The sequence below is a fragment of the Acinonyx jubatus genome, chromosome D3 (genome assembly GCF_027475565.1).
Source record: "Acinonyx jubatus isolate Ajub_Pintada_27869175 chromosome D3, VMU_Ajub_asm_v1.0, whole genome shotgun sequence".
Lineage (NCBI taxonomy): Eukaryota > Metazoa > Chordata > Mammalia > Carnivora > Felidae > Acinonyx > Acinonyx jubatus.
In genome coordinates, this window is record NC_069392.1 from 31693427 (window position 1) to 31708201 (window position 14775).

Here is a 14775-nt window from a genome sequence, read left to right on the forward strand (position 1 = left end):
AACTGGCTTAAGATGAGCTCAGTATGCACATCAGCAAAGCCTTTGTAAATTCTGTTATTTCAAAGGAATCAAGCTGATGACTAGTGCACAGGAATCTTACTATGAATTAGAAACACAATCCATTCTTCCTCCAAGTGGAAATAGTTTTACTGTTCCTTGTTATAAAATATATAATCCTGGTAAAAATGAATTTGTAATTACAGAAAATACATAGAAAAAAATCAAATGTAATTACACACAAAGGCAACTATTAGAACTGTTATGTTTTTACTTCCAGGTTTTTTCCTATTCTCAGACATATTTATAAAATAAGATCATGGTGTTTTTTAATCTGCTTTTTCATTGAACAGTATTGTGGTCATTTTCTCATGTGGTTGTGTGTGTGTGTGTGTGCTTACATATATATATTTAAATTTATATATATATATAAATTATATATAAATATATAATATGTATAAATGTAAAATTTATATATACGCTTATATAAAATTTTTTAATGACTCCAAAGTATTCCTTCATGTACCCAGTATTTCCTGACTTTTTTTCTTTCTCATTAACTGTCTCAATACTATATTACTGAGAACAAGTGTTAAACACTTGATAAATACTTTCCTGATAATCCAAATGTTTTGCAAGGTCAGCTTACGTTTCCTGTCCTCCTTGGTGATATTTCTTCTTAAATAGTTCAGAAGACACTTCGATTTTTATATAGGTATGTATCGTGTGTGTGTGTTTGCTGGGTTCCTTTCTAAAATAATCACCCCTTTGCACTAGTAGCAATTTCAAACATGATTATGCTGTGCCTTTGACCTGTAAGGGATCTTCTAGAGATCATCTAGTTATTTGTGGATGGTACTTTCTAAATTTTAAAAACCAAGCAAAACCATTTTTTAACCCTCGATATAATCTTGAGCTTTAAAAACAGATATTTAAACTTTCTTTCCTTTTTTTTTAATTTTAGAGAGGGAGAGAGGGGCAGAGAGAGAAGGAGAGAGAGAATATTAAGCAGGCTCCATGCTCAGCATGGAGCCCAATGTGGGGCTCGATCTCACAACCCTGAGATCATGACCTGAGCCGAAATCAAGAGTCAGTCACTTAACTGGCTGAGTCACAAAGACGCTCCTTAAATTTTCTTAACAGAGCACTATCAGAGCTTCATCGAAGACTACTGCCCATTTTAAGTGGGTCTATACACGAGATGGACCAAAAGAGATCCTGCTAATGGTTTCGGATTTACCAGTAAGAAAAGAATGAATATATCTGGAGAATAAAAATGAAAGCGAGCTGAGTGGTATTTTTAATGAAAGAAAATTTGCGATCCAGAGGTGCAACTGAATTTCTTATTTTTATAACCTGTTGTTCCAGATGCTTTCGAAAAGGTCCAGGGACTCTCTGAGCCTGTTGGTGTTGTTATCTTCCCGAATCACCATGTTGTAGCTGCTGCAGGCCGCAACATAAATGATAGCTGTGACATCTTTGTGGAAGAAGAGAGAAAAAGGGAAGCCCCCTGGTTAGAGAGCCACTGTGTGGTTATGATCAAGTACACATCCAGCTGCTACTCATTTTCATCCCGTGATTATAAGAACGACTTAAAGAAGCACTGTGTGTGTGGTTGTTTCAGTAATGCACCCGTATGAGCAAATGACAAATGTAAATTTAGGATGCTTAAATTCCTTTTTTAAATTTAAAAAAAAAATTTAATGCTTATTTTTGAGAGAGAGAGAGAGGGAGAGAGAGAGACAGAGTGCGAGTGGGTTAGGGGCAGAGAGAGAGGGAGACACAGAATCTGAAACAGGCTCCAGGCTCTGAGCTGTCAGCACAGAGACCGACACGGGGCTCGAACTCACAGACTGTGAGATCCTCCCCTGAGCCGAAGTCGGACGCTTAACCTACTGAGCCACCCAGGTGCCCTGGGATGCTTAAATTCTTTATGAGATTCACATTTAAGGCATTTGATGGATGGTCTAATCTGATTCAAAGCACAGAAATCACCATTAAAGCACTGGATCCATTTTCTTCTCTCGTCCCTCTGGCCGCCGACATCAAACATGCTGTGGAAGAACAACAGGACACGATGACGGGGTTGGGGGAGGGGCGTGACACCTCTGTGCTTCTTTCCTTGGCTGAGGCTCCCGGCCTGAAGCACTGCCCCATGGGTGGCCCCCGCAGACTGCTCCACTGGCTCTAAGTTTCTGCCTGACCCGGGAGTCCCCACCGAGCTGTTCCTTGGGGTCACAGCCCTCACTCTGTGGTCACCAGGCCAGCTCGGGCCCCTCTTCTCAGGGCAGCCTGTGCCAGGCATCCCCCTGCCTGAGCGGGTCCTCTGTACCTACCCAAAAGCCACTGGATCTTTCTCACCTTCTCAGGTGGCTCTGGTTCCCATGTTCCTCCCTGCCCTAAACTTACTCCATGCCCTTTAGGGCCACAGAGTCTGTACGGACTTATCCAAAAGGACAGCGAGGCACATTTGGGATGTTTGATGTCCCAGGGCCCATGGGAGGAAGGCTGGGCTCCCCGACCCCATCAGGACGCCAGCAGACAGCCAGGGCGGGGGGCGTCCTGCCCTTGTCTCTGCAGCAGGTCTGCTCTCAACAACTTACTGAAAGTTTACTTTGTCCACTTGGAATCGGGTCTCAAAAATCCCTGATGTCAGAACTCGGCATCTGAGAAGGTCCTGAGAACAAGAAGACAAACCAAGTGGCAACACTGTTCTTCAGAAGGAAAGCCCTGAATGCAACCATAATAACGGAGTTTTTCAGATGACCATCTCTTCCAATTGTAAGAGAAACAATAATAACTAAAAAGTCAGACAAATGGTCTGTCTCACCACCTCCCTCCCAGCAGAAAGTCATAATTAATGTATTAGTTTTGTCTTAGTAGCTGTGCTTTAATTTCCTTTAGTAGGTTTTGTTGTTGTTGTTGTTGTTGTTTTTTAATTTATCACTTCTGCATGTATGTCCATGCCTGTCCTGCACCTGACAGGAGACCCCACGGCTCTCTGCTTGCTGCACCTACCTGCAAAGCCACCTGCTCCGGGTGCAGACCTTCTGGGTGAGAAACCAAAGGCTCGAAAACAAAGATTTGGATAGTTTTGAGCTCTTGGGGTCAGCCTCACAGAGAGATGGATTTTGGGGTGAGAGAGGAGCTCAGGCCTTCAGGAGAGGCAGAGAGGAGAGAGATGCCAGGAGGGGCCCACTGCCAAGGCCCTCCAGGGGACATAGGACACTGGGGGGGGGGTGTTGGAGAGGCTGTTTGAATGGAGCCCCCTAACTTCTTTGGCGTTCACTAGCTCTAGAGGCTGCTGGGAGCCTCCTGAGCTGAGCAATTCAGGGTTTTCTCCAAGTCTCTGCAGATGCCTGAGTGCCAAAGGTTTCGAGGGGCACAGAGGGTCCCTCTCTTCTACTTACGAATGTGCAGTGGGACGCTTTTATCCAGCTCAACCCAAAGACGACGCTCTGGGTCACACCCGGAGAGCGTGCCTATGATATGTGAGCCAGGCCAGGCTCAGCAGAATGGGCAGAGTTTACGAAGCTGGTGAAGCACAGGTTCAGTTTTCCGTTCACAGCTCCCAGAGGCACGGGAGTGGCACATTCCAATCCACAGGGGAAATTACTTTGATATTGGCAGTTTAGAAATCCAGTAGGTTTTAGAGAGCTAAGTCAGGAGGCACAGCACAGGTTCTGGTGGGTACGCTGCGTGTACGTGCAGGGACAGTGGAAACGATTTGCCAGAAGTAGCTATCTTGTGGAATCCCTCCTCCTTAATCCACGTTAAAATAATCAGTGAGTGATAACTGGCACTTCCTCTCGTCCCAGGAAGTTCAAAGAGGTGGTTGCGGGCTCCCGCTTCACCTACCTGGTCTGTGGGTGTGTAGTCCACCAGACTGACACTGTCGATTCTTTCCAGGAAGCTGAAAAGAAAGCCAGCATGGGCTCAGTAGTGTTCTCTGATGGCTTCTCTCCGGGACTGCGGGCCAAGGGGATGGGCTCCTCACACAAGCACAGGAAGGCAGGGGCAGGCAGAGAAGCTGGGGTAAGTTCCCCCTTCCTTCCCTGAATATGTGTCCTCCCAGACAGCAGAACATTCCCGATGGAGGGGCCAAGGCTGACTTTTCTTTTCTTTTTTACCTCTTTTTTTTTTTAACCTTCCCTCTTCCCTTTTGCCCACCGCCCTAGAGTTGGGGGGGAGGGGCCACTCAGCAATTGGGGAGGGGCACAGGGCCTCCTTCAAAGCCAGGATAGTAGCAGAAGCCCATGTTGCAATGTAAACACAACGCGGGAGGTCAGAGACGTTCCTTTAGCGTCACGGGTTCCTAATAAGATCCAAGTAATGTGCGAGCGCACACACATCAGCAGGTTTAACCTGGTGTGTTCACCTGGAGGGACTCACAGAGGGAGGGAGAAGTAAATGAAAGGAAAGGAGAGGAAGGAAATCGCACTGTATGTGTACGTGGAAGGAGACGTGGGCACTTGCTCTCTCTCCCCACAGAGAGGCCACCCTGTCCATCTCCTCGCCAACCTTGCTTTATTCTTCTACGTGGCACTTACCACGGCCTGACACGAGTCACATTTATTTGTTTATGTTTATTATCTATCTCTTCCTCCAAAACACGAGACCCCCAGGGCAGGTCTTTTTCTCGCTGGCGCAGGTATCCCCAGCACCTAGTGCAGGTCTGGCCCCTAAATCTTTGTTCGGGGAATCAATGTCTGCTCCGCTGCTTCTCCCGCAGCTAGAAGACGTAACTGAGCAGGTGGCTGAGAGGCCCAGCCCATAATGGACACTGTGGAGATTTTTAAGACACAGGAAGACCTGGGGACTGGTTACCTGGTGAGTAAGGGCTGCTTCTGGACAGAGAGGGGGCAGCGGAGGCTTCAAAGGGAGGGAGGACATATAAGTGAGGGAGGGGACTCAGTGGCCCCTGGTCTCCTGGCTGTGGGTGAGGCTCCAGCCCTGGGGAGAGTGAATGTGCCCCAGACTAGGGGGGACATGGCCGACTTCCTGGTCTGTCCAAGCCGGGATGGTTTGGGTTCCATTACTGGGCCTTCCTCTAATGCTCTGATGCTTGTGGGCATTTTGCACAGTGCAGGATGCTGTCACCTCCCCATCTCCACATGCTCCCCCCACCCGCCTGAGTGGCAGGCCCGTAAGATGCTTCCAGCCTGGCAAGAGGGAGGCTGAAGGCACATTAAGGCTACTCAATTCCCTTGGCTATTGTTATCTCCTCCCTCCTGGAGAGCTACAGATAGCCCCCAGTGGCCTGAGATGTGGCCTGGTGCTGGGGTGCCATTTTGGGGGCCCTTCATGACTGCACTGCCTGTCATGGCAGCGGTCGTGAGTCATCTGCAGAACTGTGGCTAGGCAGCAGGGCTGCTGAGAAGCCAAAGGGACCCGGATCTGCCTGCGGCCTCTCTGGAGCAGGCACTTCGAGCCCTGGTAGGTGTTGCTGTGTGCCTTCCAGAAGATGGGTAAACTGGCCGGTGGGGAGAGCTGGTCCCTGAGCAGGAGGAGTTCGGACAGGGCACAAACAATTCTGCAGGTGGGGCAGGAGGGCCTGCCTGGGAGCTGGGGAAACACGGGAGCCCCAGGGAGGGGCCTAGCTTGCTTGAGGTCTGGTTTGAGAGCCATAGTGCAGTTTGGCTCAGTCCTTGCTGCCCTTGAATTTGGTATGGTGGAGAGCGTCTCAGAAGTACCCACCCAGTTCCTGACTGTCTAGTGGAAAAGGGGCGGAAAGACTCTGATGGAGTCAGAGTGAGACAGGTTTCTGCTCCTGGAAAGGGGGCTCTGGTCTGTAGCCCAGCCGACTAGGCGGTCCGGTTGGGAGATGGGTGCTGCCCCCACACTGCATGGGCTACAGTAATTCGATTCAGAGATGGTCTATCCTCCCAGCAGGAGACACATAATACTGAACATGTGACACAAAAACCAATCATCGCGGATGAAAGGGGCTAGAAAATTAACCTAAATATGGAGCCTTTGGGTATAGTTAGAGTTTAGGAAGCAACCAATTTCAAACAGGATGCAAGAGGGTGGAGGTAGGTGGGTGACTTAATTCAGATGGTAATAACTAGTATAAGTAGAAACAATGAAATGTGGTTAAAAAAATACATCAAAAGTTCTTGATAGATGTGATTAAAGACTGTCTTCCAAAGGAAGAGGTGGGAGTACCATACCGAACGCTATTAAAAATAAGTGGTTCTGAGGTGCCAATGACAAAGGCAAAAGATGTCGAGTTCTTTCCCATCCCTAATTTCCAGGGCAGATATTCAAAGTTCCACCCGGCTCTGGTACTTAATGATCTAAGTGAGACCTGAGAGGCATCCGAACATTTCCAAGAGTATCTTCTCAATTGTTACTGACGCTGAACGGTATTTTGTGAGTTCATGCATTTCAAATCTGTGCAATGAAAATAAAATGTGAAAATTCCCCCCTGAATGTAAATGCATCCCCCCAGTTCTTTGAAAGACCCTCTAAGGCATAAAGGAATGAAAGAAGAACCTATACTGTGGATTTCTGCCAGCCTTTTGCCTTAATCTTTGATTCAATCACTGTATTTTTTCCAGCATGCTGTTAGAAGTACTTCAAATCAGAGCTCCTAAGATAATATCTACAGAAAGCTGAGTTTTAAAAGGGTCTTCTAAATCATATACCGAATTTCACATGACTACATTTTAAAGGGTTACTAAAACTATCTTCTTCAATATGCCACTGCCTCTTACGTGGAAAAATTAACCAGAGTTAAGACTCAACCTTGGAGACCAGTCACTCACACTGGATTCAGTTGCAAGACAATACCAAACTAGAATTATAAAAAGTCACCATAGTGATATGCATGCTGTAAAAAAGTAGTTAGAAAGCAATTTATTTTGATTTTTCCCATTATTTCCAGCTACAGCTCAGGATATTCGTGCTTGGAGAAACATTTTCATGCTTTCCATTTCCATCCCCTCTTCTGCTGGATACGGGCACAAAACAGCAGCTCATGGTCTATTTCTCAGCGGCTGTCTGCCACCCCACTATAACTCAAAAGTCACAGAGTTCTTATGACCATGGCGTTGATCATGAAGCAGGACAAGGGAGTATGAAAAGATGAAAACTGTTGTTTAAACACCTTTAAACAATGAGATCTGAGAAAAAGCACCAACTATATTTAATTAAAATGTATTACAAATTGTTTCGTTTGTGAACAAGTGGCAAGCTGGAATTCTGGCAAAGGTCAGTGAGAAACTTTCCTCAGCGTTAGTGACGTTTACTTCATGATGCTAATGTGCAAGACATACAGATACCGGTGGAGCAGAAAAATATGACCTCCACAGTGACAAAGTACCAGGCAGTTCTGACGTGCTGCCCAGAAGGCGGTCCTCAGACCGGCAGCACGTGCCAACCTTAGGAATCGGGATTTCCAGCTGAGCCACATCCCTAGGTGGTTCTGACCCACAGCATCCCCGGTGCCTCAGTGACCCCTGTGCACGCATCTTTTCCTCTGTTTTTACTGCCATCCTGCTCTAGGCTTCATCTCGTGTCAGCAGGACAATACGGTATCTGATGACTCACACTCCTGCTCCTTTCCTCGGGGTAAAGTCCACATTTTCATTCCAGCCTCCAAGCCCTTGGCAATCTGTCCAATCTCTTCCCTCTTTTTGATGCCAAACGAACCCTCCACTCCTTTCAAATCCCCGTGTGGTTCTGGGCCTCTCAGACCTTTGTGCAATTCCCACTTTATTTTCTTTGAAGCCCCAGATTCAACCTTATCTCTTGCAAGAAGCCAACTCTAACCACAACGGACACCGTGATCCCATTCTCTGTGTACTCAATGTGTATGATTTGATTAGTATGGGCTACTGCTTTATGCTGTAACTTACTCCCTTTTTTTTAAATGTTTATTCATTTTTTGAGAAAGAGGGAAAGAGACAGATTGAGCAGGGGAGGGGCAGAGAGAGACAGATAAACAAAATCTGTAGCTGTCAGCACAGAGCCCGATGCAGAGCTCGAACTTAGGAACTGCGAGATCATGACCTGAGCCGAAGTTGGATGCTCCATCGACTGAGCCACCCAGGCGCCCCACTTAACTTCCTTTTTAAAAGTTGAAGTATAAAACACATGTGTGTCAAGTGCACTAAGCTTAGTGTTCATTTTGAGGACTTTTTAACATTCGTATACACTCGTCTCCATTTTTCTCTCTGTGTGTATGCTTTACCTACCTAAATGTATGGAGTACTGTTTAAGGCAGAAGCGTGTCTTTTCCCTAGAAAGAAGCCCCAGATCTATCTAGTCGACATCTGATATACTTTAGTCTAAATCTTTTACTGTATTCAGTCACTCTGAAGAAACACTGCTGAATTGTTTGTCCTGCTACTATTCAAGAGGGAGGGAGGATGTATAAACCTCAAACAGTAGGAACAAACATTTCAATTTGAAGAAACATGCTGAAAGAAAAGGATACACGGTGCTTCTGAGGAGACATAACAGGGCTCTGGCCGAGTGCCCCCTGCACCCTCTTTACCCATTGTGTACATTGTCATTAGAGAACTCTAGGCAGGATTACAGCTGAGAACCCCAAGGGAGCATGCGTTCACACCAGGGACACTACCAGGAGCCAGCTCAGCTGGATACCACACCAGGCCCAGTAATTGTGACCAAGACAGACACTGCCTTACCATCTAGTTGTAGAAAAACAAACCTAGGTAAACCAGGCAGGCATTCTGCTATGATTTGCTATGACAAGTGCCTGTTCCTCAGTTCATTGAAATGTCCACTGGCTTGGAGCTTTTTGCCAGTATTACAGAAGGTGTTGAGCTTTGGATTTTTGGCTACAGAAATGGCTCCTAGAAGATGTTGTGTGTATTACAGAGGAGGCATCTAAGACATAAGGTTCCTCCCTTCTGCTTTATGATGTGAGGTCTGTCTGGCTGACCCGAGACTACGTTCTGTTAGTAAGGTTATCAGCTGGGTGCTTATTTTAGGTGGCTCTTTTCCAAATCAAGGACAGCAGGGTAAGCACCCAGTGTACAAGACTCATAGCATGCCTCCACCTGAAAGGCACATATTCATTAACATTTCTGGAAGAAACAGCTTTAGTAAGAGTTCTAAATTGCACACGTATCATCTGAAATGAAGGAAGCTAAATCGTTCATAAAATAAAAGTATATTATAAATCCATGTTAGAAACTGTACATTTGAAGGCAGGAAATAAAAAGGAGATTTGAGTAAAAATTGTACTAGTACCTGCATGGAAGATTAACTATTTCTGTGGGATGTCTGAGCGGAAGCCTCTTATAAAATAGATCTATCATTAGTCCAGCAAGTTTCAATACAAGGAACAATTCTTGCTGCCATGAAGAAACTATTACAGTAAAGAAGTAATAACTAGAGTTTCTAGAAATATACATGAAAATTCCATGCTAACAAAACAGAAATTAAGGTGGTAAGGGAGAGTGTGGAAGAATACCATGCTTTCTGAACCAAATCTTCCTCTGAATTCTTTTTTCTTATATAGTTTTCTTAAATAGGATGTACACTCACATGCAATAACATGCAGTTTAAAATGATTTATTTGACAAACTTCTGTGGCTTACATTTCAGCATTTCATCAGCTGCAAAAGTGAGGAAATAATTCATGGGCCTGGTATGCTTTTGAAAATATTTATGGTTCATAAAAATGTACATTCATATAGTTTGAAATGAACATATTTTAAGAAAGTTCAAGCATATACAAGCATTGTTTAATCTCACAAAATATATTAATTTTGTTGGGAGTATTTGCACTATAAAAGGGTCTTTAATTTACCAAAGGATTCAACACTAAGCTATATTTTAAGTTGTAATTATTTTTCCCAGTCTAAAGAGGTGGTTATGACTCATGCTATGCTCACATAGCTGCCTCTGTGCAACCATGTGGATAAGAAGAGACCCCAAAAGGGAAGAGTTCTAGAAAGAAGAGGCAGGGACAGATAATCAATCGACAGGTATCCCTTACGGAAGACTTCGGAACATCCAAATGTAAAGACACTTAAAAATGAGGGTCAGTCCTCATCTGCATTTACCTGTTCATTTTTTTTTTTTTTTCCTTTAATACACCCATTCATACTGGAAAATGTAATGGTGACTGTTTGGCCATGAATCTTTCAAGGGGCTTGAAAGAGTCCCTATAACTATTTTTTTGGAACACTGGAATTCTCTTATGAAGAAATCTACCGGTGAAGGAAAGGGGAAATTTCAAATATCTGCAAGTATTTAACTTAGATTAATACACTTGCCAAAATAAAAGCAAGTTGCTGTTCTCCATGTTCAGAGGCTTTGAGAAAGTGGTGGTTACATGCTTTACTTTGCAGCCAGAAAACACACACTGCTGTTCTAGAAAGATGAAAGGCAGCACAGATGGGCTCTAGTCTTAGAGGGTCAAGTCTACTGTTAAATTCTCCATCTTTCCTCCTTCCCAGACTTCCAGCTGGCTGCACATATACTTAAGTTATTTGCATGGCTAAATAAAACATTCCAACTTACTTCCAAGGCTTTTCAACAAGTTGTTCCTCTAAAAGAAAATAATAAATGCAAGTAATTAGAACCTAAAATGCAGTTCTAATTTGATGTCTATTTTTGGTTATTAAAATCAAAAGAAAACCTACAAACACACCACCCCGGAGTTCTCTTAAACCAATCAACAGTTCTTTGGCAATGTTAGAGTAATATGACTGCCATGCTAATTAACATACTTTATAACAAGGCTAATTAAAGTGTTGAGATAGGAAAATAACTAGAAGTGTGTTCAAGACGTTCATCTGAAACTGTCACGTTAAACCTTGTCTTTTGACAAAGTCTTTAGTAAATAAAAATATAAACGAGCAATTTTTCCTTATAATAAATGAAATTATGTGGCCTTTTTCCAGTTGTAAAAACGTAACTACCACATGAAAAATTTATAGAACATAAACAAGTAAGAAAATATTATGCACAATGTCCCACCATAATTTCAGTATAAATTATGTGAACAGATCAACAGAAGTCTGGAGGCGATGGCAACAAAACAAAACAAAACAAAAGACCCCCCAAACCCCACAGAAATAGCACGGTCCATTAAGTTGAATGAGGTGTTGACAGCCCTGTAATCAATCTAAGTAATCCTTCTCCTCCTAATTTTTATGCACCACCTGTCAATTCTAGATATTACCAATTACACTAAATTAAAAAAAAAATCCCAATTTTGAAAATTCAGGCAGAAAACTGAATACACCGAACAAGAGTTTGGACCAAATTTTTGAGAAAGATTCATACACACCAAATTAACTAGTTCTGTTAAAAGGCAGCTATAAAAATACACATCATCACAAGCTATACGGAACTTTAAAATCCAGTTAAGATGGAGGGAGCCTGGAATTTCTTAGTGTATCTGGAGAGCACTGTAAACCCAAAGGTAGAAGCATCTTAAGTAGAGAGCATTTCAGCATTCTGGCATGTTCAGAGTTTCTAGTGTATAGTATCTCATTAATATACAGAGCATTTCAGAAGGTGGCTACGGCCAGGAAACCTCAGAGTGGGTTCTGTCGTCACACCTGATCCCGCAGGCGGGCCAGTCTCTGGGACAGTTCATCCTGCTCGGCGGAGGCCACGCTCGTGCCCACAGAGCCGGTCTGCCCCTGCGGCAGCTCCATGTTGAGGTCTAGGCCGGCCTCGTCTGCCATTTCCTGGAGCAGCATATCCACTTGGTTCTGGGGAGTGGTCAGCGTAGTCGTGCTGCTCATCGTGTCTTCCATTTGCTGCGTCTGGACGTCCAGCGTCTCAAACTGGTGCTCAAATTTGTCCATCAAAGCAGAGATCTTCTCCAGATTCATAGTCTTCAACGTCGCATCCATCGACTTAACCACACCGGCCATCGACTTGGTCACCTTGCCCATCGTCACCGCCGTCTGGACTCTGGCAGCCACCGCATCGACCCGCGCACTCATTCTCAAGAAATTCACCGCTTGGTTCTTCTGGCGAATGGCATTTTCGGCGTGTATCCTCGCCACTTCCATGTTGCCCTTCTGAATGGCCTTTTTAATCTTGGCCTTTTCGGCCTTTTCCTCCTTGTCGCATTTTTTGGCACTCCTGCTGAGTTCTTTGGCGGCGAACTTTAGGTTGAACAGGTGTTTCTCCATGTTGGACATAGTCGGACGGTTCTTAGGGGTCTGTGGCCAGGGCCAATATGAGCGCGGAAGAGGGAGAAAGAGGCAGGTCCGCTCCCGGCCGCCGCTCCTTTGTTTTGGTCCCACTTCCTGTTTCTACGGCGCGCGGCGCAGACGGTGACGTCAGAGCCCGGCGCCGGGGCGGGGCCTGCGGGACGGACGGCGCTTGGGGTGGGGCGGGGGCGGGGCCTGCGGGACCCAGGGGGCTGGGGGACGCCCTCCGAGGCGGGGCTCGGGCCGCACCACGCAGACGCGGACGGACGCATACGGGTGGACGCTGCCGGTGCCGACCAGGGCGCTTGTTTTCTACGCCCCGTTTTACAAACATTCAAGCATTAGTAAATTGACAAAAATGAGTGTCCATGCACACTTGGGAATTAATCTACCGACGCAGGCAGGCTGTGTCTCGAACTCCCCGTAAAAAAATCTCCGAGGTCCAACTTGTCAGGGCTTCAGGTGTCTGGTCAGGGGGCTAAAAACCGTCAGCCAGGTCTGCAGACCAGCGCTTTCTTTATTTGCCCGGGTAACTTCCACTTCCTCAGGGGAACCTGAGCCGTGGTTCATTAATTCGTTAACAAAACAAACCTGCATCACCGACTTGCTTCTCAATTTCTGACTACAATTTGGAAGGGAATATTGTGATATCCTTTTACTGCAATGGGTGAAAATACCTTTAGAACCGTGGACCACCATATTCATACGGTAGCTTTAAGTTCAGCTTATAGGTGCTTTGCCAGCAACTGTCATCCATCTTTTGCTGACACAATTCTATCTATTTGATGTTTTATAAATAGCCAAGGAACTTCACTCACATTTAAGTTTGACAGGCTACATTGTCATTTTAAATTATGCAAGCAGAGGATGGTGAAGTATTGGGACCGACACCCACTGGCATACATCAAAACTGTCACTTGGTATTATACCCTTAAAAAACTCAGGCTTTGCAATGGCGGCAATGTGTCCTGTAGCTTTTTTTTTGTTTTAGAAAGATTCCTCAGATACAGCAATAACAAAATACAAGAAGGCCCAACCTGCCCTAATGAGCTAGGTTGAAAATGAAGAGCAAGAGCTAGTTCTGTTCAGAGAGAATTTTAATCCAGAGTCATACCATCCCGTTCGGTTTCCTGTGGTAACTTGCAAACCGTCTTGCACCACAAAGTAAGGGGGTGCGCGTGTCACATGCATCTTCTTAAACCACAGCTCTGATTAGATCACTCATGTGCTCCAAAATCTGGGCAAAAAGGCTGAACTTCTCTGTGAGGCATACTGGGTCCCCACCTTCTTTTTCTTTCCTTCCTCTCTGTGCCAGTCAAACCCGACTGAAGCATGGAAGTCTATGATCATTTGTGTCACTTGATCAGTGTGGAGAATGAGGCACGCTCCTCCCTCTGTGTACATTGTCCCTGTTGCCTGAGCTTCCACCCCACATACCTCTGCCTATTGAGATCCTGACATTTCTTAAAAGCCCCCTCCTCCATGAAGCCTTCCAGGATCCCTCTCCTCTGTGCTGCCTCTGTACTCTGGACCTCTGCCTTAGCACACAGGGCATAACTCCTGGTACTGGGTCTGTGGGTTCAGGGCACTACTATATTATGAACCACATGGAGGTAGAGAACAGTTTTATTCCTTTCCCCCTAAGGAACCCAGCAAGCTCTCTTCACAAAATAGGCACTGAGTCCAGTAAGACTTTGCTGAATTGAATTGTGGTTGAGAGGAGCTAGAACATTATCCTAGTTAGCAGCTTAGCCAAGATTACTTTTTTCCCCCAAAGCAGAACTCTTTCTTCACATGGGACACTTCTAGAAACAATAGAAAAAAGCAAATAAAAGGAAATCTGTTTGAAGTGGGGGTAGAGGACCTACGTCTCCTTCTCTGCTCACCCCCACCCCCACTCACCCTCCCTTTCTTTTGGTTTCCTTTCAGTTAGCCAAATGGTCCCTTGACATGTTCTTTAGTTTGCCCAATGACAAATTCTAATCAGGTGAGAGGGTCTGGAGCATAATCACGAGAAACTCTGATAGATGAGGAGGATGAGAACAACAAACATTTATTAAGTACTGGTGTGCCAAGCATTGTTCCAAGCACTTCACATGAATGAGCTCATCTCACCTTCACAAGCCCTCTGGGGTAGATGCTACTAACGTCTCCGATGTACCGGTTAGGAAACTGAAGTACAGAGAGCTAGGCAACTGGCCTGTGACCACACATCTGCTTCGTGTTAGAAATAAGATTCCGTGGGAGCGCCTGGGTGGCTAGCCTGTTAAGTGACCGACTCTTGGTTTCGGCTCAGGTCAGGATCTCACAGTTAGTGAGTTAGAGCCCAACGTCAGGGTCTGTGCTGACGTTGTGGAGCCTGTTTGGGATTCTCTCTCTTCCTTGCTCTCTGCCCCTCCTCCCACTCAAAATAAATAAATAAACTTAAAAAAAAAAAAAAAGAAAGAAGATTCCATGGATATAATGAGACCAGTATAATAAAATAAGGAGGACTCCAAGCAGTTAATAAGAATAATAGACTGATCATCTTTGGCTTAAAAGAATACGGTGACTTAGCTGTTCTTTTGAGAAGACTGAGGAGTTGCATGGACTCTAAGGTTGATGTGACCTAAGTTAAGGTTGC

At 45.1% G+C, this 14775-nt stretch overlaps 2 protein-coding genes across 6 annotated transcripts in view; both read right to left on the reverse strand.

Annotated features, from left to right (window-relative positions):
* Positions 1-14775, reverse strand: part of GNAL (G protein subunit alpha L) — a 150412-nt gene that overhangs the window by 8433 nt on the left and 127204 nt on the right. For all 5 annotated transcript variants that reach the window (XM_027068454.2, XM_053206743.1, XM_027068456.2 and 2 more), the window contains 4 exons: positions 3856-3910; positions 2601-2674; positions 1993-2051; positions 1354-1474 (listed from right to left, as the gene is read on the reverse strand). In XM_027068454.2, the coding sequence (XP_026924255.1) occupies positions 1354-1474; positions 1993-2051; positions 2601-2674; positions 3856-3910 (309 nt within the window). The remainder of the gene's footprint in view (positions 1-1353; positions 1475-1992; positions 2052-2600; positions 2675-3855; positions 3911-14775) is intronic.
* CHMP1B (charged multivesicular body protein 1B) lies at positions 9531-12266 on the reverse strand. The gene has a single exon (XM_015079625.3). It carries the CDS (start codon positions 12138-12140, stop codon positions 11541-11543), a length of 600 nt encoding a protein of 199 aa, XP_014935111.1. The 5' UTR covers positions 12141-12266; the 3' UTR covers positions 9531-11540.